The 22997-nt window shown below is 56.0% G+C and overlaps 3 protein-coding genes across 3 annotated transcripts; 1 reads left to right on the plus strand and 2 right to left on the minus strand.

Annotated features, from left to right (window-relative positions):
- Positions 1-4063: 4063 nt before the first annotated feature.
- On the minus strand, positions 4064-5040 carry LOC122392142. The gene is made up of 2 exons (XM_043386709.1): positions 4564-5040; positions 4064-4075 (listed from the first exon to the last, which is right to left on the minus strand). The coding sequence occupies exons 1-2, from the start codon at positions 5038-5040 to the stop codon at positions 4064-4066; spliced, it is 489 nt and encodes a 162-aa protein (XP_043242644.1).
- A 139-nt stretch (positions 5041-5179) lies between these two features.
- LOC122392143 lies at positions 5180-10882 on the plus strand. Its single transcript, XM_043386710.1, has 4 exons — positions 5180-5202; positions 5851-5986; positions 6279-6844; positions 9951-10882. The coding sequence occupies exons 1-4, from the start codon at positions 5180-5182 to the stop codon at positions 10117-10119; spliced, it is 894 nt and encodes a 297-aa protein (XP_043242645.1). The 3' UTR covers positions 10120-10882.
- Positions 10856-22814, minus strand: LOC122392144 (trichohyalin-like). Its single transcript, XM_043386711.1, has 10 exons — positions 22802-22814; positions 22225-22334; positions 21963-22069; positions 19457-21641; positions 18024-18202; positions 16195-17803; positions 15640-15742; positions 14423-14591; positions 13241-13446; positions 10856-12491 (listed from the first exon to the last, which is right to left on the minus strand). Exons 1-10 carry the CDS (start codon positions 22812-22814, stop codon positions 12346-12348), a joined length of 4827 nt encoding a protein of 1608 aa, XP_043242646.1. The 3' UTR covers positions 10856-12345.
- Positions 22815-22997: the final 183 nt, after the last annotated feature.

Below are 22997 nucleotides of genomic sequence, written 5' to 3' on the forward strand. Positions count from 1 at the left end.
ACGTGCCACCCCCGCGGGTGATGACATCGTACACCTTTTGGCAGCAGGAACTAGACGGGTGTCATCACGCTCATGATTCGCTCAAAACTCCTATGACTCGTGCCAGCGGGCAGGGCATTGTTATCCGGTGCCAGATTCCTCACCCGTCGGTAACCACAGCACCACAGCGTGCCGCGCGCGCCAGCCGCCGCGCCGCATCCGCGCAGCCCACTTCAAAAGGTGTACATACACATCGTTAGGACAAATGATCGGCGTCGCATGAGTGACGCGGCCTGCGCAGGCTCAGCGCGAGGTCAGGAAAAAATGTGACGTGAAATAGCTGCGGTTGCGGTCCGCGAGTCGGTGACAGTACACGTGCCTCGACGGAGGTGTCGCCGCGATCGACGGCCGCCGCGCGACCCTTCAAAGGGCGCTGAGCAGCGCTGGCAGCTGCACCAACAGGCGCCAGGCTACTCGAGCCGGGCGGCCGGCGCGGGCACGTGTCAGTGGGGGATGAGTTGCGGTCGCGCCGCCGCGGTCGGCAGGTATGCCCGGACCTGACTCAGGTCTCGGCGGGAGGTGCCAGTCGCACCCCGGTCGCCCTCGGGCGCACTTCTGAACCCGTTCTCTCTGTGTGCCTCAGGTGGATATGTGGAGGACGGGGACGCTCGTGTGGCTCGCGGCGGCCGTGCTGGTCACGGTGACGGCCACGCCTGTACCGGCAGCTCGACAGGCGCCCCAGCCGGACCCCTCACCAGTGTTCTGCAGCCGGACTCAGGTACAGGAGACGGCTGTACGACAGCGACTGCTCGACTCTGGCCAGCTGATGGTCAGCACTCATGTGCTCACATCACTGCGGGTCGGCGAGACGGTGTGTATCAGCGCCGCACTGCCCGAGCCCGAGCTGCTGCCGCCCACGGACAGGGCAGAGACCAGGCTGCTCAATATGATACACAGCGAGGACAGCGACGACGAAAAGACGCTAGTCGCGGCTGGGGAAGAACTGTCTGAAGTGGAATCGGCCGAGCCCGAACGTACATACGACGAACGAACAACGAACCCCATCAGCTCAGATAATGTGATGAAGGATTTGACGGTCAGAGGCCCAGTGGACGCGGGACAGCCGACGAGCCTGCCGGCGGGTGATGGGACGCCCTCCCATCCAGCTGCTACCAGCTGGGCCGAGCGGCGGCTGGCTCGGGAGGCGCGCGCGGCCGCCGTCGCTCCGGGCCGCCTGCGGAAGGCGCCGCCGCCCCGCCGGCCAGACAGCCAGCGGCGGCTGCAGATCCAGCTGACCCTCGAGTCCGTACAGCACCGGCACGCCATCACCGCTAGCTACCAGTTCAGCGACCCGCAGCTGGGCGTCACGTGCAGCTGCGCCTGCGCCTCGCTGCACACGTGTGCCGCCTGTGGCCCGCTGTGCGTCTCCAAGGCGAGTCGCTCGCCGGCGCCCGACTGCCAGGGCTCGTTCCTGGGCTCGGCGCGCACCTGCTGCCAGCTGCGGGTCACGCCGGGCGCCTCGTTCCAGGCGGTGCGACTGCGTGGTGGTGTCACGCTGATGCGGCTGCGGGTGGCGGTCACAGAGGAGGGCGGCGGCCGGCCGGCCACCACCGAGAGCCACACGGTGGAGGCGCAGCTCGGCGAGGACCTGCGGCTGGACCTGAACGCCACCCAGGTGCGTCTGAGCAGCGTGGCGCGCGCCGGAGGAGCTCCCGACCTCGGCCGCGGCTGGTACGTGCTGCACGACGGCCAGCTCTACCAGCCGCAGAGCATCAACCAGCTCAACGAGTACAGCCTGCACAAGCTCGGCTGGCTGAAGCGGCGCGGCGAGGAGCACCTGATGCCCAGCGACGACCGGCTGGCGGCCGCCGTGCACGTCACCACCGAGAGCTGTACGGAGCAGATCTTCCAGGTGGGTGACAAACGATTCTCCAGCAGTGTGAGATGGCAATGACATCAGTCGGAAGTTGGTGTGTTGCATACATATCCTTCTGGTGGTGACATTCTGTGAATTGCGGAAGTTTTGTGGTTTATCTCGCGAGTTCCATGATCTTACTCGTAACACTGGAGTAATACTAGATAAGCCACTAGTGTTAAAATTGATGTTTAAGAGTTGAGAATCAGGCGCATAAAAAATGAATTAAGGACCAAAGAGTTAAAATACGTTTAAGCGGCTGTATTGGCGATGGTGGTACATAATCACACAGGCAATGGTCGTGGGTAGGCAGGGCACTACACAGGTAATGGTCGGTGGGTAGGCGCACACAAAAGGTGGGTAGGTGCCGACCGTCCAGCGGAAGGTGAGGGCAGCTCTGGATGCCACCCCCACCCCCGACTGGCGGGGAAGGCCGAGGGGAGCAGGGACCGAGAGACAGATACGGACAGCCGTGGCCGATCCGGAATACCGGCCACCGTCCGCTCCGCCTCCCGCTCGCCTACTGCCCCCGTCCAGGCACCGCCGGGCCGAGGTCGCCACCGATCACGTGACCGGCGCCAGGTCAGCGCGCATGCGCCATAGAGGTCACGCCGGCCCGCGGCGGGCGGCCAGGTCGGGCAACGCCGTCGACCCGCTCGATAAATACAACGCGGTAACATAATACGACGCGACGCAAGGTAACAAAATATAATCGCGACGATAACATAAATACAAACTTAACATACTCCCCACTCGGAAACAAATCGCATTTGTTTTCGAAACGCCGATGTCCACAATCACACAAATCACTGTCAGTCTTAACCCCACTAGGTCACTGCGTCGCTTGGTAGGAGGCGCGCCGCAGGTCGTCGGTACAATGAGCGCCGGTTGCGTCTGATCTGATGTGCCGGCACCGCAAAGTTTCGTTGCCGCCCATATTGTCGGGACGTGGTAAACCGTCGACTGGAAGATGACCGGCGCGCTCGCAGTCTGAAGCCCCAGTGGAAGGCGAGGGCGGCTCAAAATGCCGACCCTACTCCCGACTGGCGAGGAAGCTCATGTGGGAGTCTCAAGCCACTGAGTCGCCCAGTCGGAGATGAACCGCAGGCTGTCGGCGCTGAACACCGGGCGGCGTCTGGCGAGCCAGTACTGCGGGTCCTCACCGACGCCTCACCGCCATCCGGCGGAACCAGGACTGGGTTTCCTCCATCTCTTGGTTGAAAATGTTGATGAGGTCAACGTTCTGATGGCAGAGTTAAATTTATCGTGAGTATGATGTACGGGCAGAGCACAGACACATCCACACACGCACACAACCAAACACACAGATCACACAGCAGTAAGCGTGGGGCTATAACAAAGGCAGATAAGGCCAAGAAGAAGTTTGTGCTCATGATGCATATGCTGGTGGTGATGCCGTGGTGAATGGCGAGTGCTGTGAAAAATGTCGGTAAAGATGAATCGTGCTACTAGTCTCCGTATGACTAGTTTGATGAGACGTCAGATTAGTCAGGCTCAATGTTGTGGCGGTGCAGTCTGCTGACGGATCGTTGTGGTCCCGTTTCCATCATCTGACGGCAGCTTTTCCAGGTGTCAGTCTGGTATGCCGTTTCCCTGCTTGGGAACTGAGTGTCACAGCCACCAGTTGTCACGGTCGGTTTTTGTCCGGTTGCAGGTAGGTGTTGTGCAAGACTCTGTCCGGTGATGTCTTCCACAGATCCTTCAAGTACGTCACGTAGCTTCCTCTTTTTCCTACTTTCATGGTGAGGAGGGAAGAGGGCGGCATCATCATTCAGGTTGGTGGAGTATCCAATGGCCGATGTGCCAATGGAGCGGTCTCCTCCACCATGTTCAGAGGTGGGTTGGAGGGCGGTATCCTCCACATTCGATGTCGGTTTCGGTGGTTTGGTTGCCGTTTCTTCGATGACAGCATCGCTCCGCGTCTCGGATTTGGGTGGCTGGCTGGTTTCAAGCTTCCGTTTCGGCATCATCATCTGGTGAGTGGACCGGTTGGCAGAGCTGGCTACTGATTGGCAGTACAACTCCTGCACAAGATTCGTCTTGCACCGCTGTGCGGTGTCGTTACAGGGGGGTTCGGTCACTGGGAGGCCGTCTCGGTTCACAGCTTCTTGGTCTGAGACCTCCATCAGGTTGAGGCTACACATGTCATCACTTCTGCGACTGTGGAATGTGTGGTGGGTCGGCACATCATCAGGTCGGTATCCTGATGTGGTGGTAAGTGATGGTCGTTGCGTGGTGGCACTCCCCACGTAGGCAGGTCGGTATCCTGACGACGCGGTAAATGGTGGTGGCAGATTCGGTGCCTCAGGTGCAGGCCTTGTCGGTTGGTGCTGGGTCGGTTGGTGAAGCGATGTGTGGTGAGGCTCCCCACAGGACGAACATGGATGGCTCATACAGGACCGAACCCTGTGAGGGCCCAGGCACTGGTAGCAAACACCAGTTTTGCCCACTATCCTCCATCGGTCGTCGACTGTCATGGCTCTGTATGCCAGGCATTGGTTCAGTCCATGCTGTCCTCGGCCACACGCTCCACAGGTCCATGATTTGGCCTGTTTCGCCGGTGTCTGCCGCTGGATGGACAGGGCAGAAGCTGTGGAAGGAGATGAGGATGGTGTCGCTGGACTTGGGGGTGGGCTGGTGGCTCGGACGGTTTCTCGGAGTGCCAGCTCCCTTTCCAGAAACAGCAGCAGGTGCTCGTAGCTGGGCTGCTCCTGTCGAACCCACTCCAGACGCCAGTCCTGAGGAAGCTTCTCCTTCATGACTGGAAGAAGCAGAATGGAACAGCTGTCGGGGTTCACTCCGAGGGTGGCCAGAGCACGCGTGTGGGCAGACAGGTGGTCTACGAGGTTCCGCATGGCGCTCAGGTCGTTCCCGTTGTGGACGGCGGGTGCATCCAGGAGACGTTTCATCAGAGTCTCCCTCTCGATGTCGTCTCTCTGGAATCTCCTCTTCAGGATGTCGATGGCGGCGAGATATCCGTCTCCAGACACAGGGATCCCGTCGATGGCCTTCTGGGCTGAGCCACTGAGGTGCGACTTCAGGACCACAAACTTCTCGATGTTGCTGTACCGGCTGTTGCTGTGGATGGATACGCCGAACAGCTCCCAGAATGAGCGCCACTTCATAAGGTCTCCGCTGAATGTGGGTATCTTCACGACGAGCGAGGATCCAAGGTCAGTATTTGAGGTCGGGTCGACTTCACGTGTGCTGTCTCGAATGGCTCCAGCCGCTCCTCCTTCGAGTCGAGCCAGGAGTCGAGACGCCATGAAGACCTCCTCCTCTATCATGTCGGTATGTTGAGTCTCGTCTGGGTTGCCGTCTTTGTCGAGAAGGGTCTGGACTGCTTTAAGGTCGTCTCGCAATGCATTTAGTTGATGGACTTTGTAGGCAAGGTAGTCAATGTCGATGTCTTTGTGGTCCTTGGCTCGGTATGCCTTTGTGTCATTGACTAGTTTGGTGGCTTTGGTCCTCAGTTTGGTCCTTAATTTCACCTGATCCTCCATTATTCAAAATTAAGGTGCCTCTGGGTAAGTGAAAATTTCAGCCAAAAAGGCGCATCCGGCCCGGAGGACTATGTTAAAATTGATGTTTAAGAGTTGAGAATCAGGCGCATAAAAAATGAATTAAGGACCAAAGAGTTAAAATACGTTTAAGCGGCTGTATTGGCGATGGTGGTACATAATCACACAGGCAATGGTCGTGGGTAGGCAGGGCACTACACAGGTAATGGTCGGTGGGTAGGCGCACACAAAAGGTGGGTAGGTGCCGACCGTCCAGCGGAAGGTGAGGGCAGCTCTGGATGCCACCCCCACCCCCGACTGGCGGGGAAGGCCGAGGGGAGCAGGGACCGAGAGACAGATACGGACAGCCGTGGCCGATCCGGAATACCGGCCACCGTCCGCTCCGCCTCCCGCTCGCCTACTGCCCCCGTCCAGGCACCGCCGGGCCGAGGTCGCCACCGATCACGTGACCGGCGCCAGGTCAGCGCGCATGCGCCATAGAGGTCACGCCGGCCCGCGGCGGGCGGCCAGGTCGGGCAACGCCGTCGACCCGCTCGATAAATACAACGCGGTAACATAATACGACGCGACGCAAGGTAACAAAATATAATCGCGACGATAACATAAATACAAACTTAACAACTAGCAGGACATCTCCTACAAATACATAGTGCATTAGTCACAACAGGATTTAACTACGTCATCTGCCTCATCCTTGTTTCGGCACTGCATGTTTCCCTATCCAATATCCACACTCCACAGCCAGCGTACTTCTATTAGATGCAATACCTTCCGGTGCATTTGTACATTTACTACTCAACCGTGCCCGCTCTCTGAACCTGCAATCCGTGTGTGTGCTGCAGGTGCAGGGCGACCTGCTGCTGGACAGCACACTGCCTCAGCTGGGTCACCCGCTGGCCGGTCTGACGGTGGTCGAGCAGACCCCGTCGCGGCTGCTGCTCAGCCCCGAGCGGCCCGGCCGGCCGCTGCTGCTCGGCCTGGACCTGCGCCACCTGCAGCGGCTGCGCTACCTGGTGCACCGTGCCCGGCTGGCCGACTTTGACGGCGAGCTGCGCGTGGACGCGCGCGGCGCCGTGCTCGCCGAGCTGCGCCTCTTCAACGGCTCGGGCGTGCAGCACGGCTCGGTGCAGGTCAGCTACGGCGCGGCCGGGCCGCCGCCGGCGCTCTACCGGTTCAGCCTGGTGGCCGAGCGCCGGTTGCGGCTGCGGCTGCCCGTGACGCTGGCTGCCGACCAGACGGCCGCAGAGATGTGTCTGAGGCCCGAGGGCAGCGCGGAGGCCGCCCTGTGCAGACAGCTGCCCATCAGTCGCCAGCCGCTGGAGACTCTGCACAGGGACACCGGACCCGACTCGCAGCTCACCGTCGACGGACAGACCAACCCGATCAACAACATGGAGCGATTCCTCAGGTAAGGGCAGACATCACATGGCCAACCCGATCAACAACATGGAGCGATTCCTCAGGTGAGACTACAAACGACAGGTCCAACCCGATCAACAACATGGAGCGATTCCTCAGGTGAGGGCAGAGACAACATGAGACGGACAGACCAACCCGATCAACAACATGGAGCGATTCCTCAGGTGAGACTAGAAACGACAGGTCCAACCCGATCAACAACATGGAGCGATTCCTTGGGTGAGACTAGAAACGACAGGTCCAGCCCGATCAACAACATGGAGCGATTCCTCAGGTGAGACTAAACGCTACGGGACGGACAGACCAACCCGATCAACAACATTGGAGCGATTCCTCAGGTGAGACTAAACGCCACGGTGGAGTCAGACCAACCCAATCAACATTGAACATGGATCGATTCCTCAGGTGAAGGGGCAGACAATACGGGACCAACCCGACCAATAACGTGGAGCGATTCCTCGGGTGAGCCTTGATACGACGGGACCAATCCGACTGACGGCATAAGGAGATCTATTAGGCGAGCTGGTGACGACGAACTGAGACTCACAATTGGATGAGAATGTCTCAACTTTCATCAGCCAGCAAATTATCAACAAGCATATCCGCTCCAATAGCGTAATAACTAACATCGTGTGGACCGATCGTAATGAGCTAACAAAGACGTAACGGGCGCACAATTAACGGGCAATCATCTGCACGAGCCACGCCTGTTCACATTTTACGACTTACAAACACCATCAGGCCACTTCAGATAGCCCATCTGCCACGAGATGAGGTCATGGCCCCAGGATTTTACCGGCATTTGATGCCCCGTGGTGTATTATTGATGAGATGGGCAATAAATGAGGACCGTTTGAATGGTGTTTCTGTACTTTATGTCCCTGCAAATCGCATCGCAAAATCCATCACAGTCTTCGCTGAATGCCAATGTCGGCAGTAAACCGACGCCAGCTGATACTTCAGAGGTTTGGCTGGACATGTAGTGGTCGTTTCTCAGAGCGCAGGCCCTTTGCGCTCACTGAAACCGGCTTGCACCGCTGCTGCTACCGCTCAGACGTTCATTCGTATGCAGTTCGACCAGCCAACGATGCTAGCATAGGCGGCGGAACGATTTGAGACAAGGGGGGGCACCATGGCTCAAGGAGCCAAACCTAGGGTACCCCCAAATCCTGTTTTCTCATCGGATTTAGGCCACTTATTTTTCGTCACAGCCCTGACATGATGATTTTTTATTTTTATTTTTTACTAAACGAAAATGAACATCTCTTTGTGGGGGCATATGCACCCACAATCCTGAATTATGCCCCCACAATGATGAAAATGCACCCACAAGTCTTTTACAAGGCTGCAAGCGTCCTTTCGAGAGCACGGTGCCCTTCGCATGCTCTAACGGCGTCCTCCTGACCGTCTCGCGTTCATGGATAATATAGCGTTTTTAATCACTTGACGCCCTTTTACGAGAATGGCGCCCTTTTCATGATCTCAAGGCGCCCTGGTAACCACCTGGCGCCCCCACGTCCCCACCAACGTAGCACTACTGACTGTGCGGCGCCCTTCTGGCCTCTTAGCGCCCCTGGACCACATAGCGTTTTCAATCACTCGGCGCCCTCCTAAGAGAATGGCGCCCTTTTCATCGTCTCACGGCGCCCTCGTAACCGTCTGGCGCCTCCATATTTGGTGCCCCTCCTACTGGATGGCGCCTCTCTACATCTTTTTTACGTCCTTCCATTCAGTTTCCACTTTTAAGCGTGTATTTGCTTAGTCAGACACGTCACTTGAAGCGCCCTTCGGCTAGCAATGCTATCAAATTCGGTGTTAATTTGGGCTCCCACATAAAGAATATCCATCGCGCCCCAAAACGGCCTGGCGCCGGGCGCCCCTACAGCTGGGCACCCACAATCATTTTAGGAAAATTACACCCCTGCCCTGCCCGTATGTTTGGTTAACTTTAAGCTGATCCTCAAGTACCTATGTGTTTGTCTCTTCCTTATTGTCGTTTGATAAATTCCATTTATCCTACATGTATCAAATTCCCAAGAAGCCATCGCAGTACTAATCAGTGGCGAATCCCAGGGGGAGGTCACATGGGTCATGACTTAGGGCCTGAGGTCACCACATGCCTGCCAGGAGCACCACAGGCCTGACAGCCGACAGGGGCACCACAGGCCCGCCAGGGGTACCACAGGCCTAGCAGGGGCACCACGGGCCTGTCAGTGGCACCACAGGCCTGTCAGGAGCACCATCGGCCTAGCAAAAGCACTACAGGTCTTCCAGGGGCACCACAGACCTGCCAGGGGCACCAGAGGCCTGCCAGGGGCACTATCGGCTATACAGGGGAACCACCGGCCTCGCAAGGGCATCATGGGCCTGTCAAGGGCACCACAAGCCTGTCGTTGGCCCTTTAGGATTGTCAGGGGCACCACAAATCTGTCAAGGGCACCTGCGTTCTAACAGGGGCACCACGGGCCCGCCAGGGGCACCACAGACCTAGCAAGGACACCACAGGCCTGTCAGCGCCCATGGGCACCTAAGTCATGTCAGGGCCACCGTAGGCTTTTCAGGGGGCAGGGTAGGTAGATAGGTACCACAGTCTTTCCAGGGGCACCAGCGGCCTAGCAGGGGCACCAGTCATCACATGACTAACCAAAAATAAAGAAAATAAAAAAAACTGAAAATAGGGCACCACCAAAATTAAGTGGCCGAAATCCGTTGAGGTTTTAATTTTGGGTATAGGTAGGGGCACCACTTCGATTCATGATCCTCCCCTTGGAGTTTTCCCGAATCCGCTCCTGGTACTAATACATCAAATTTAAGGGGGGCACCTTGCTATTGGTGCCCCCCTTGCAGAATTCAAGGGGGGGCACGGTGCCCCGGTGCCCCCCCCGTTCCGCCGCCTATGGATGCTAGCATGGTTATCAGCACTCCTCTCCATAACACCACAGGCTAGCTAGTCTTGGTTCATGAGATATTGCGCTGCCGACTCACGGCTCAGCATCACGTCCCGGACATTCAGTTAGAGTCACACCACCACTGCGGCCTCTAGTCCCTCCAATATCCGCCAGCCAGTCTCATCTGACCGTGCTGTTCCTCCACAGGGCTCTAAACCCAGCCACCTGGCTGCAATCGGGCGGGTCATGGACGACGGCGTTCGGCGTCGTGGTCGACCTCGTCATGGTCATCGTGGCCATCACCATCGTCTGCAAGTGCATCAGCTGCTGCCGCGCCGCCTGCTGCTGCCGTCGACAGAGCAGTCAGAAGGTGTAGGCTGCGCAATGCGCATCCCGGTGCAGACCACCAGAGTGTATCGCATCGCTAGGTGCGTGCAGCAGGTCGCACGGTAGTGACTAGTGAAGAATTGATATGCGTGGTATTGTCTCGCTGGAAACAAAACCATACGCGCCAAGTGGCACAAACAAGTTTAGTGGCAGCACAGAGAGGCATGCATAATACTCTCCAAAATGGTCTGTTTAACTTGCCATGAAAATGTCACTGCCTACCGCGCGGGTGAGAGATGGGTCTTCTCTGACGAAGACGTCAAGCTGTGCTCTATTTTATGGCACAATTTTCGGCCCCGGGGCGGGGGTGGTGTCAGTGGGACTGCCAAAATCGCCATGTGTGCGACAGACACGGTCCGGGGCCGCCATTGTTTGTTGGGCGCCCGCCAGGAGAGGCTGTGATAAACTGGAGAGTTTTATACGGTGACTAGTCAGTCGACGGGGTCGGCCAGTGCGCAACGGTTCATAGGGAAGCACCATGCTGCCGCACACATTGTGTACGCCCATGGTCCTTTCCAAAGAGTCGTCACAACGAAGTATAGACGAGCATGTTCGGTGACATACATATGGTTGAGATTAAGTTAATTTTGTATGTTTATCTGGCCGTTGATGGTCCAGTTATATTTAAGGTGCTGAATGAGGTATGAACGTTTGATTGATGTGGTATTTATTGAGATGAGAGTGGGTTAGCTGTTTGATATGTTTATCTTCGTGACACGACATTGAGCGTGCTAAGACACATTTTTATATGCAAATATATGTATTATTCACATAAACATTCATGTGCGTTTTGAAAATAGTTCTGGACGGAACTGACTAGAGCGAAATGCACTTCGTTCGCAAGTAACACAAAATGTAACACAATACCGACCGGTGTAGTCTAGCCCAAAAGCCGTGAACAGCACAAGAGCGCAAACATTGGAAACCCACAGTGCGACACACAGTGCTAAAAAGTCGGCCGCTGCCATCTGCGCACCCCTCATCGCTCGGTGTGGCCAGCCGGCAGTTGGACTGCTCAGGTACGCTGTTTGGTCCCAGATCACGATACCCGCACGCTTCACCCCAGTCCAGGCCCGCGGCACACAGCGAGATCACGTTACATACACACGTGGGGTGTGGAAACATCACGCAGTGCTGACCCAGTAGGCGATCATAACGCCGGTGTGGTGGGTGGTGGGTTCTCACTTACTAAGTTACTACGCTTCCCCTTCCCACCCCTAAGACAAGATTTGCTGTCACTACCGCTTACACAGTGACCTGATAGCGGTAGCAGTGACTAGTTATGACAAGCTCTTAGTCACAGCTCAGAAGAGTGATTCACAAATCAAAATACTGAAGGATCTGGGGCCCCAGCTCGGTAGGACTTCCGTGGTCACCAACCGCATCAGTGACCACAGACACTGACGAAGATGCGAACCGCAAAATGCGCCTCTCTTAGAACCCAACATAAACAGATACCAGTTTGAAAAGTGGCACATGATAAGGCAATAGACATATGACTAGAATACGCAAGTGCATTATATATGTAGAACTGACTGTAGGCTAGCTCTGGGAAGTGGGAAAATACACAAGCAGGGCACTGATTTCACAGAAACCCAAACAAACTATGAATATGACTTTGGCCATGGCAAGCTCATTTGTAGCTTTTATGTCAAAATCCGAGAGGTCACTCCTTCGTCCATTATTCTATTTTTTTAGATGCATTCATTTCTTTTAGGAAACATGAGCTTTAAATCACCAGACATGGCGCGATACTTTCCATGACTGCACTTGATAACCGCAGACAAAGGCGACCATTGACTGGTCAGCCCACGTTTGACTGCCCAACTGTAGACAAAGCTTGTAGTAGGCGCAGTCTTTCCAACGAAGGTTTGGTAGTCTCTCCCAGGGTCTTTAAAGCTGGGCACTGTGTAGCCACTTTACCCAGAACCATCGTACGCTGCAGACTGTGGCTGTTGACCACTTATCATCGAATAACCTTTTACGAACTGTTCGAGGCTGCAGACCGCAGATATAATGTAGACATTCTCTACGTATTTATCTTCCCGGGCACTGCCGTACCGTCAACATCTACAGGTCATTAGTCTGCAGACTGTAAATGTTGTACAGTCTGCAGACTGTAGACTGTAGACATTGACCACAGCTGTCGGGTTTTCTCGCATCTGTTCAGAGGCTGTAGAGATTGACCACAGCTATCGGGTTTTCTCGCAGCTGTTCAGAGGCTGTAGAGATTGACCACGGTGGTCAGGTAGTCCTTCCTGGATCGGTTTACGGCGTCCTCGTCATTGGCGTGAACCGTGCTGGTAGAGCGGGGTGTGACCGAGCTCACCGATCCGCCCCTGCTGCCGCCACGGTGCCACTCTGTAAGACAAACAAAAGGGTCAATGAGATGATTTGATATTAAACAATGCGAAATCAAAAGTGAAAATAATTCCATCAAACAGAAACTTGAGAAATTTTGTTCCACCTCAAAGGGCGCACCCCATCAGGGAAATGGCCATCGCCTCATGATCGAACCACTTGACTCAGAGTTGACTAAGCCAAACATCCTGAATTTGTTCACACCTCATCTGACTACACATTGGCTAGACAAATATTGACTCAGATTCGGGAGGCCGGTGGATCACAGGGTGGCCGAGTGCCACCTATTCCAGCCATGAGCTGAAACTGGCGGTGACCGGCTCACAGATCGTTCGTCACTAGTCCGAAATGTCGCCATTCCGCGGTCGGGGAGCTGTCAGACTAGCGGTGAGGAATTGTGGAGCCCACCATATACCCGTCGTCAGAGAGCCGTCAGCAGTCAGTCGTCATTCACATAGCTGTCGTCTGCCCGTAAACTATTTTTTTTTTTTGCTCGTCGCCAAAAATTAGTCAGATGCACGCGTTAGCCTTGTGATCGGCTGTTTACGTGCATGATGACGGTTTATGCAGCTCTTGCAACCCCGGAGACGCAATGGAGCAGGCACACTGACAAAACATAATATTTCAGAATCCAAAAACGAGCATCAGTATGTTACCACGGGCCTACACTATATTGGCGTCCACAGCCATATTTTATATTCAACAGCCCGCCCACCATCCGACCGTCTCCCACTCGCCCCGTGCACTACCTTGGTCGTCGGTCAGGTGGCGGCGGATACTCTGGTCCAGTTCGTGTCGTATCCGACGGGAAAGCTCGGCTGACGGCTGGCGTACGGACTCCCCGGGGGAGCTGGTGGCACAGGGGGCCGGCCGCACCGCCACCACACTGCTCGCCAGCGCCTTGAAGTCCGGCAGCGCCGCCGGTTCCCGCAGCTCCGGCAGCAGCGGCACGATGCTGGTTGTGCCGATAGAAAGTCACCGTCAATTGCAGGCGAAAATGGGATGGAAGGATACGCATGCATGGAGAGCGAGAAAAGACGCTATACCGTTGTTGAAGACAAGGCATTATAACCATTGTAAAATTCATGCAATTAACTTGTTCATCCTTAAAATAATTTATTTGTTAGCTAAAGTAGGAACGATTGCCGAATACAGCGGTTACCGAATAGATCTTTTTTATTTTAACCCCCCCCCCCCCCCCAACGCCCACTCGGATTAGTAAAATAATCTTGCCTCTGCCTTTCTATGAATAGCACCAAGGAAATACAACAAAATCAGACAATTCGTTCACTCTAAAAAAAAAACTTATTAAGCATCAGACTAAAAATTAATGTAAAGTAAAATATGACACATATCGTTAAAGGAAGCGATAAAATAAGTAAAACGCAAGCAGTGAATAAAACAAAATACAATTGACATGACGACATATACGTGCGTATAAAATGCATTACAGCGTGTCATGCAATGACAATTAATGTGTTAGTTACGACAAAAAAATGTTAAATGCAGTATAAAATTACATGTAATGTAAGCTGTAACCATCACCAAAGCCCTAAAATAACCTTAAGCATGCAAGATAGTAGCAACCATAAGCCCAAGCACCCATATCCAGCTGAGAATGAGCCCTTACTCCATTCACAAGCAAAAACAATGAAGAGGAAACAAGTAACGGTGCAAATCCAATCCAGTCATGTTGAACGGTCTGGAGAAACCGGAATTCAAAACGGTTTAGAGCCGAAAACAAAAGGTATTGAAATGAAATGCGATAAAAACTTAGCACGATAAAAATATCCATCAGCATATCATGTAAAAAACAAAGTGACTCTTATTTAAGCAAAGCCCGCCGATCCAAACAATGAGGGAACCACAAAGCAAACAAGCGGCAGGCATGTTCAGGGCATTCACCACACCACACACCACACTAGTCTCACCGCTGTGCGTCCATTGACAGGTCGGCGGCTCGCACTGTCGACCGGTGGCCGCCCGGCCCCACCGGGCGCTCATTGACCGGCGACGCGATGGAGCGCCGGGTGGAAGGCGCCGACAGCAGCTGAATCTGCTCACACTGCTGAACGAACGTCTCCTCCCTCTTATCGCGAGCTAACGAAACGGACCGCCCGCGTCAGTGCGCTGATTTCTGGTCAGTTCTCAGCAGTGAGTCTCAGTGGTCAGTCGGGCACCGTACGCTGACACAATGCTGAAAACCTATCGGCCATTCTTTCATCCGATTTTATAATGTTATTTTCTCTTATAAAAAAAAATCATTTCTCATTTAAAATGGTTATATCGTAAAATCTCCCATCAAAGTCGAGCAAAATAAAATATTGGACTGTCCTCATAGTCATGTCCATCAAAAGGATATGCCTAAAAAGGATAACGGTAAGCTGCAAGGCCGTTTGAGAGTTCCAAGTAGTTATGGGCCATCCAACGGGCTGGCTCATATTAAATTCTGAGCTATAAGTCAAGTATGGATGGTTTATCGATAGTTGCCCAGGGGAAGGCTGCATCCAGCGCAAGTCAGCCGCTGGTGAGCGTTGTCACGATAAAAAGATCCATAGTATACGAGCAGTCACTACGGTAGCACGTATTCCAATAAAAGGAAAGGTAGCCAGACCCAGGGTATATTGAGGCAAGACCTGTAATATTCCGCCGTGATACCAGCTAAGAGAGCCATTAGCTGACGGGGCAGCTTATGTGACGCAGCACCGCGCACTCATTCACACCAGTGCAGTCCCAAGATTACCTAACGGCCCGTCACCATGTTACCAGTGTTAAACTAGCCCACATGCATGCATCCGCTCCTCAAACATGCACCGATCGCCATGCTAATCTCCCCGCGCAGCAGTCTGTTTAAACACCGGCCAGCAGAGCAGTGACCAGACCCGTGACCTGACCCGTCTGCATGTACAACCGGTCACTCGATCCGTGAGTCCATAGCCTAACCGCCCCGGTAGCCATGCCAGCCACACGACCCGTGACCGAATCCACGAAATTATTCGGTAGCCGACCTGTGATCTGGTCAGTGTATCAATCCGTCACCTATCCCGTGACCCGATCCGTGATCGAACCTACGACCCGGTGAGTAGGCCAGCTAGTGACCTGACCGGTGACCCGCCCGGTGACCTGTGTCGGTCGTCTGGGTACTCACCGGAGACGGCGGCGCCGAGTCGCACCATCTGCTCCGTCAGCAGGCGGCGCGTGTCGGCCAGGTCATCGGCCAGGTGCTCGCGGCGCCGCGCCTCGCCCTCGAACTGGGGCACAGGCAGAGACCAAGGGTGAACAGCTGAGACATACGCACGTTACATACCGCGACTCGTCCTCGAACAGAGACACAGGCGGGCTCAGGAGTGAGACATACTCGTGTGTTGAGACTTGAGACATCAAACAAAATACCATGTTCCTCGCCTTTGAAGTGAGATAGAGGAGTGGGTCGGGACGAGCACTAAGAATATAAGCAGCACGTCTCGCCTCTCCTTCGAACCGAGACTCGGGAAGCAAGGTCGAAGGTCCAAAACAAACATGTCAAACACCCTGTCATGTCCTCGAACTGAGACAAAATTTGTAGGAATGTGAGGAAAAACGTGACCATCTTAGCAAGCTCCGACATAATGCTGAATGAGAAGACCCAAACTAACTATAAGCAATCACAGTCAACCCTCATCCACCAGCTGTCCAGAGTTTATCTCCGGTGACATTGTCTTACCTCCGTTTCGATCAGTCGCCGGAGCTCCGTCTGGCTGGCCGGCGGCCCGGCCGGCGGGCGGTGGCGCAGCTCCGACAGCAGCCGCTCCAGCTGGCGACTGACGCGCGCGCTGGCGGCGTCACTGCCGGCGCTCAGCCGCTCCAGCTCCAGCTCCAGCAGGCCGCGCCGCTCCTGCTCCTGGCCGACCGTCTCCTGCAGACGCCGCAGCTGGGACAGCAGCGCCGACTCCAGGCCCGGAGAGCGCGGGGTCGGCGGCGGCCGCCGCGCCTCCCGGCACCGCGCCCGCAGCTCCTGAGTCTGCTGCTCCAGCCGGGCTGAACGCTCCTGCTCCTCAGACAGGCGCAGCGTGGCCTCTGCGTGCGCCAGCTCCAGCGCCTGCAGACGACGTGTCTGCGCCCGCGGCGGCTCTGCGCGCGGCGGCGGCGGCTCTGAGCAGGAGGTGGGCTCAGACCGGTCGGTGGGCGGCGGCTCGACGTCCGACGCCTCTCCCAGTCGCCAGTCCGGGAACACCCCCGACTCAGCCGCCTCGGGGAATACCCGCCGCGAGCAGTGAGCCCTGCGCGGGCCGCCGCCGCCGCGCCGCCGACCGTCGCTCGGTCTGTTCACCTTCACCTCCTCGGACTGGCAGCGGCGCGGGGCCGGCGCCGGGGTGTCCGACTGTCCCCCTCCGCTCACAGCCTGGTGTCGGGTCAGTCTCGCCTCCGACTGCACCCGGCGCGGGGTGGAGGTCACCATCCCGCCCTGGACCAGCTCCTCCTCCTCTGTGGCCGTGAGGTGGTCCAGGGCCGCCCCCAGAGCAGAGGCTCGCCTGGAGCGGCCGCCGCCGCCGTCCGCCGCGCCCAGAGCCGTCAGCTGCCGACTGAGCTGTAGCTTCGCCAGCTGCCGCGTCAGCTGGGCCACCCGCGCCTCCATCTGGTCCTGTCTCTCGGCGGCCCGGCGCGCCGTCTCGCTCAGAGAGCTCTGCAGCTCAGCCACGTGTGCCCTGCTCTCCCCGAGCTCGGACCGCAGCTGGGTCAGCTCCCGGGAACGCTCCTCCCTCTCAGCGTCCTCCGCCCGTGAGGACGGCGACCTGTCCTCCGAGGAGTCCCGGTCCACCCGCGCCGCCCACCGACGGCCGCGGCGGCCGTCCGGTGACCTCTGACGGTCCACCTCCCACCTAGCTCTCCGCCGGGCGGGAGCGTCACTCTCTGTCGGGTCCGAGGCACCCCCATCGTCCCATCGACGCCGACCTGACGGACGCCGAGGCTCCTCTGGACCACAGTGGTTGTCTCTCGACTTCTTGCTGAAGGAGACAGGCTTTTCTTCTACTTGAATACCCACGCTGGTCACACACTGACCGTGGCTGCCGGTCGCCTTATCCACGGCTCTGCCCTCACGCCGTGGCTGTCCGAAGGACTGGTAGGGGACGCCCGATGCAGGCTGGGCCAGGCTGCAGGTTGGACACGACCGGTCGGGTCTTCTGGCGTCAGAGGTGCACAGTTCCCCGTTTGCGGACGGCCCAGGACGGTGAGAGTCTCCATGGTAGGCGGACTGACAGTGGTGGTGGGCGTCTGTTTCCCGGCATCGCTCACAGCCAACGGCGGGTGGCGTGTCACGCGGCTGGGAGAGCCTGAAAAGAAAATGAAGTTCAAAATGTCGTTTTTAAGCAGGGACAATCACAACTCATTGGATCTCATAGACGTAAGTGTGCCAAGATATGAATGCGGTACAAGCAAGATGGTAGCATTTCTTCAGTTGAATCTAGATTACCATCAGACACGAGAGCAAATATCCAGTCTGTCGTCTCCGCATTGGCGCCGCGTTGGGTTATTTCTCTCTCTCCCAGTTACCTGTCCGCGTGTCTCTGCGCCAGCTGTGCGCGCAGCTCCGCCAGCTGCGACTCGGCAGCTGTCCGCGCGGCGCCGGCAGCTGCCAGCTCGGCCGAGAGAGCAGCCAGCTGCTGCTGCTGGTGCTCCGACCGGAGCCGCTCGGCCGACAGCGCCGCCTCCGAGCGGTCCACCTGGCGACGCTGCAAACATACGCAGGGGGAGGGGAAAGGTCGGCACAAGGTACAGCTGCTGAGTATCTCGGGCCAAGTTTGATAATTTAATGTACACCTAGGCGATTTTTTGCGAGTGAGCAAGTCGTTTCAGCCTCGGCCAAAAAGGGACATGGTGATGAAATATTTTGCAAACAAAGTGACCTTAACTTAGGTAAGTGAAACTGAACTGATACCAGGCTTCTCAAAAAAGTTAGACGAATTTATAACTAATATATTTAAGGGTGTATCAGTGTAACAAAAAAGAATTGGGTATCACCTGAAAGCCTTTATTAAAGACATTTCGTTTAAAGGTAATTCGACCCTCGGCAGTCGCCTTTTTGAGCCGCGCCGAGGTCATGTTCGAGATGACTCCCGTTTTGCTCGATGCACAGTTTAGCCCGGCGCAGCGCGACCTCTGCTGCAGCACGACACATGGAAAGCTGCAAACGGCGCACCGCTGACTTCACTGCATCCTTATGATCTTCGGAACTTTGTGAGTGGTTTCGGTACACCTGGGACTTGAGGTGGTCCTATAGGAAAAAGTCCGGTGGGTTTAAGTTCGGAGAATTCGCCGACCAGGTGTGTCTCGAACCTCGGGATCACGCGCTGCCCGAAGCGCTCCTACAGCCCGCCCGGTTTTCTTTAGCGGTATTGGCGTGGCACCGTCTTGCTGGAACCATTGGATCTTAAGCATTTCCGGATCTCTGCTCATCCTGATACTGCAGAACCCTCCAAAACGTCGCCAGAGCCACACGATATCGCTGACCATTGACAGTCTGAGTAGCCGCATCTCTCACACGAGTGGTGTTCGCCGTGAGCCTTTGATTGGGTTTACGGCCGCCGCTATGTTCCTTGAATTGCGTGAACCTATTGTTAACACTTCCTCGAGCCAGAAACTTGTCAATAATGTGAAAATTTTGCTTCAAGATGGTGCTCTCTTTTCCCTAAAGTGTTTGCGGATCTTCCGTGGTGTCGAACCGACCGACCTAGTCTGCGAAAGCAGAATTTCACGAGTTTTGTTTTATCTTCCTAAGACCACGTCTTCATGTTTTAGGCTCAACAACCATGGTATCATATAAATATACTAAAAATTCTTCGTTTTTCCACGTGCATTGATTTTGCTTAAATGTTGTTAATTGTTGTCTATTAGCAAAAGAAATTCGTCTAACTTTTTTGAAGCCCGGTATAATCGTATGGCTATGATACGGCAATCCTGTTCTATCATTCATCGTGACAGCTTACCTTTTCGTCATCGGATGTTCTTTTCTCTTCCTCGAATACCGCCTTGACTTTCAGCAGATCGGCCCGTATCTCGGAGACCTGGTGCTCGTAGTCGGACGTTATTCTGGTCAGCTCTTCCTGCATGTGGATATCAAGCTCGCTGGTCGCCACGCGAGGGGTATTTGGTCTGGAAATGGCCGTCTCACTGGGAGTTAACTTGCTATGAATCGTGTCTCTCCTCTCCTTCTCAGTGGCATCCAGCTGGTTCTGAAGCTGCGCTATCCTCTGCTCCGCCGCCCGCTCCGCCTCCGCCAGCCGTGCCGCTGCCTCTCGTCTGATCTCAGTCTCTGCCTGAGCCCGCGCCTCCCGCGCCTGTCGAGTCCCCTCCTCCCACCGCTGGCGCTCCTCCCTCATCCTCCCCGCGAGCTCCTCCTCCAGTCTGGCAGCCTCAGCGGCCACTCTGGCGTCGGCCTCGGCCCCGAGCCGCGCCGCGTCTTCGGCTGCCTTCCGCGCGTACTCGGCCTCTAGGTTGTCTTTGAGCCGGGCCAGCGTGCCCTCGGCTCTCTGCAGCGTGGCCGATATTTTGGCGTCCACCTCTGCGCGTACCTCGGCGATGCGCGCCTCGGTGCGCTGCTGGTGCTCCCGCTCCAGGGCAGAGCGCAGCGCGGCCCGCTCTGCCTCGGCAGAGGACCGGAGCTCGGTCAGCTCCCGCTGGTGGGACGACTCCAGCTCGGCCGTCACCGCCGCACGCACAGAAGACTCGAGCTCAGCGCGGATCTCAGCGGCGAATTCGTCTCGAGACGATGAGTGGGAGACTTCGGTTTGAGTGTCCGATTCCATACATTCGTGTTTACGCTGCAACCGTTCGATCTCATCTTGCAACGCTTTGATTCTTTCATCAGTTTCGGTCGACTGGGCTTGCAACTTCTCGTATTCTACCTGCATCCCGTCTCGCGTCTCAGTCACTCGTCTATCCAGCTCAACCTCAAGACGTTGAGCCCCGTTCTGCCGTTCTTTCTCTAGCTCTTCCTGCATCATTTTTATTTTCTCTTCCGCCTCTAACAACCGTCCCTCCCACTCTTGGCGATATTGAGATTCAATTTCCTCCCGAAGCGCCGAAATCCGGGCATCGAAATCCGAGGACCCATCCACAGCACGATGCTGAAGCTCGTCAATCTGCTGTCTAAGCGCGTTCGTCGAAGTTTCCGCCTCCGCACGTACATCAGCTAGCTGGCGTTCAGTCTTCAGCTGCCACTTCGACTCTAACTCCTTCCTCTCCGCCGCAAACTTGGCCTCTGCCTCAGCTAACGCATCTGCGACCCGCGCCTCCGCCCTCTGTTCCCACTCGGTCGCCAACTCAGCCTTCACTGACGCGAGCTTGGCTTCCTCGGCGGCACGCAGTTCTGCCAGCTGTGTGTCTGTTCGAATTGAGTTCTCGTTTCGTAGATCTGTCCTTAGTGCAGCCAGCTTTTCTTCCTGTCCAGCCTGTGCTTGAGCAACGGCCGTATCCAATTTCTTCTGCCACTCTTCTTCCACGCTCTTCCTCACTTCTGCCACTCTGCCGTCTGCTTCATCCCGCATCCTCTGTATCTCAGCATCCAACTTACTCTTCCAGTCATCACTGACTTCATCCTTTATTTTCGCCACCTTCTTTTCCATTTCATCCGTCAGCTCCACCACCCGCGCCTCCATCTTCTTCTTCCACTCCTCTGCCACCTCTTCCCTCGCCGCCGCCAGTCTCGCCTCCACATCCCCCTCCTCCTTCCTCTCCCTCTCGGCTTCCGCCACTCTCTCCCTCCACTGTTCCTCCGCCTCTGCCCGTGCCGCCGCCACTCTGTCGTCCGTCTCCCTGGCGGCCTCCGCCAGACGCTGCTCCATCCTGGCGCTCCACTCCTGCTCGGCGTCCCGCCGCGCGGCCGCCAGCCGGTCGTCCACCTCCGCTCGCACCTGGGCGATACGCGCCTCGGCCTCGCGCGTCAGCTGCTGAAGCTCCTGGCGGGACCGCTCGGCTGCGGCCTGGTGCTGCCGGTCGGCCGCCGCCGCCTCCTGCCGGGTAGAGAGCCGGTCACAGCGGGAGGGGGTAGGGTAGCGGGAGCGCTCGGCGGCCGCTTGGTGTTGCCGCTCGGCCGCCGCCGCCTCCTGCCGGATAGAGAGTCGGTCACAGCGGGAGGTAGGGGCGACGGGACCGCTCGGCAGGTGCGGCCTCCTGTCGGAGAGGGCAGAGTGGGGGTCAAAGAGAAACGGTTACAGAGGGAAGGTGTAGGTGAAATTAGCGGAGTACAGAGAGGAAGGGACGTTAGGTCAAACGAGAGAAGCGGGATCAAACTACACGACAGACACATGAGCCGAGTTACAGGGTGGCGGCGTCTGGTTCGGTGTCAGTAAATGAGCTTTGGATAAAATCCGATCGGCCAAAAGAATGTCATCAGTGTCACCTCGAGCAGCACCAAGTGAAACGATGTCCCACTAACAAATCACCCGCGATCACATATTAAATGCTCTGCTCACCTGCAGTTCGGAGAGCTACCGTTTCTGCTCGTCGACCACAGCCTGCAGCGTCTCGGCTGTAGTGGCTGTCTCCGACAACTGGCTGAGCAGACTCTCACGCGCAGTCCGGGTCTCAAATAGGTCCTCCTGTTGACAGACACACTGTTGAAAAGCCAGACCCTACACCATGCGACGGGCAAGTAATTACAATAAGGAGCCAAAAGCGCGGTAGTCCATGACATGTTCATTAAACTGTTTCCGATATGAGCAGCGCTGGTCGTTTCTAGGAAACTGAGTCTGACCTGCAGCGACTCGGCGCGTTTCTGGTGACTGTCGCGCAGCTCCCTCTCGGCAGCCAGCTGCTCCCGCAGCTCCTTCACCATGTCCTGCAGCTGGGAGGCAGCGTCCAAATCTGAAAACAGCGGGCACAGGTCAGGACCTCGGCGAAATAAGGTTCAAACTTTTACCGTGGTCTGTCGCTGAGGGGCAGCGTCTGAATATGAAAACGGGACAATAGCCAGCACCCCGACAATATATAGGACCCGGGCTGAAAAGCGTCGAAAGTTATCAAACGCAGAACATAATGGCATAAAACTCGAACACCAAAGAAAATGTTATAAAAAAATATCCTAAAACAAAGCAAAGCTTCACTCGATGAGCCGCGCCCAGCTCGCCCAGCATCCAACATCGATGGTCGATTGGAAAATTCGTTACCGTGTCTCGCAGAGCGCTGAGTCGATCCTTTGGAAGAAGACGTGAAGATGTCGTCCTCGGGCTGATGGTCGCCGTCGGAGTCCTCTCCCGAGTAGCTAAAGAAAGAGGGAGAGTCCAGCTGATATACACATTACACGAACGCAAACAGTACAGCAGCCAACTCACGTGGATGGTACATAAGGCAAGATAACGCTAAGGCAGCAGACCGATGAATGAATTTCTTTAAAACGATCGCACTGCTGGCGATTATCGTAAGGCGGGAAAATCACCATCGAGCCGTCGAAAACGAGAAACAATCGTATGATGTATCATTTGTAACAATCGTATCTTTTGTAATGTATATCTGAGATATCAAACAAAA

This window comes from Amphibalanus amphitrite, unplaced genomic scaffold, assembly GCF_019059575.1.
Source record: "Amphibalanus amphitrite isolate SeventyFive unplaced genomic scaffold, NRLGWU_Aamphi_draft 000471F_arrow, whole genome shotgun sequence".
NCBI lineage: Eukaryota > Metazoa > Arthropoda > Thecostraca > Balanomorpha > Balanidae > Amphibalanus > Amphibalanus amphitrite.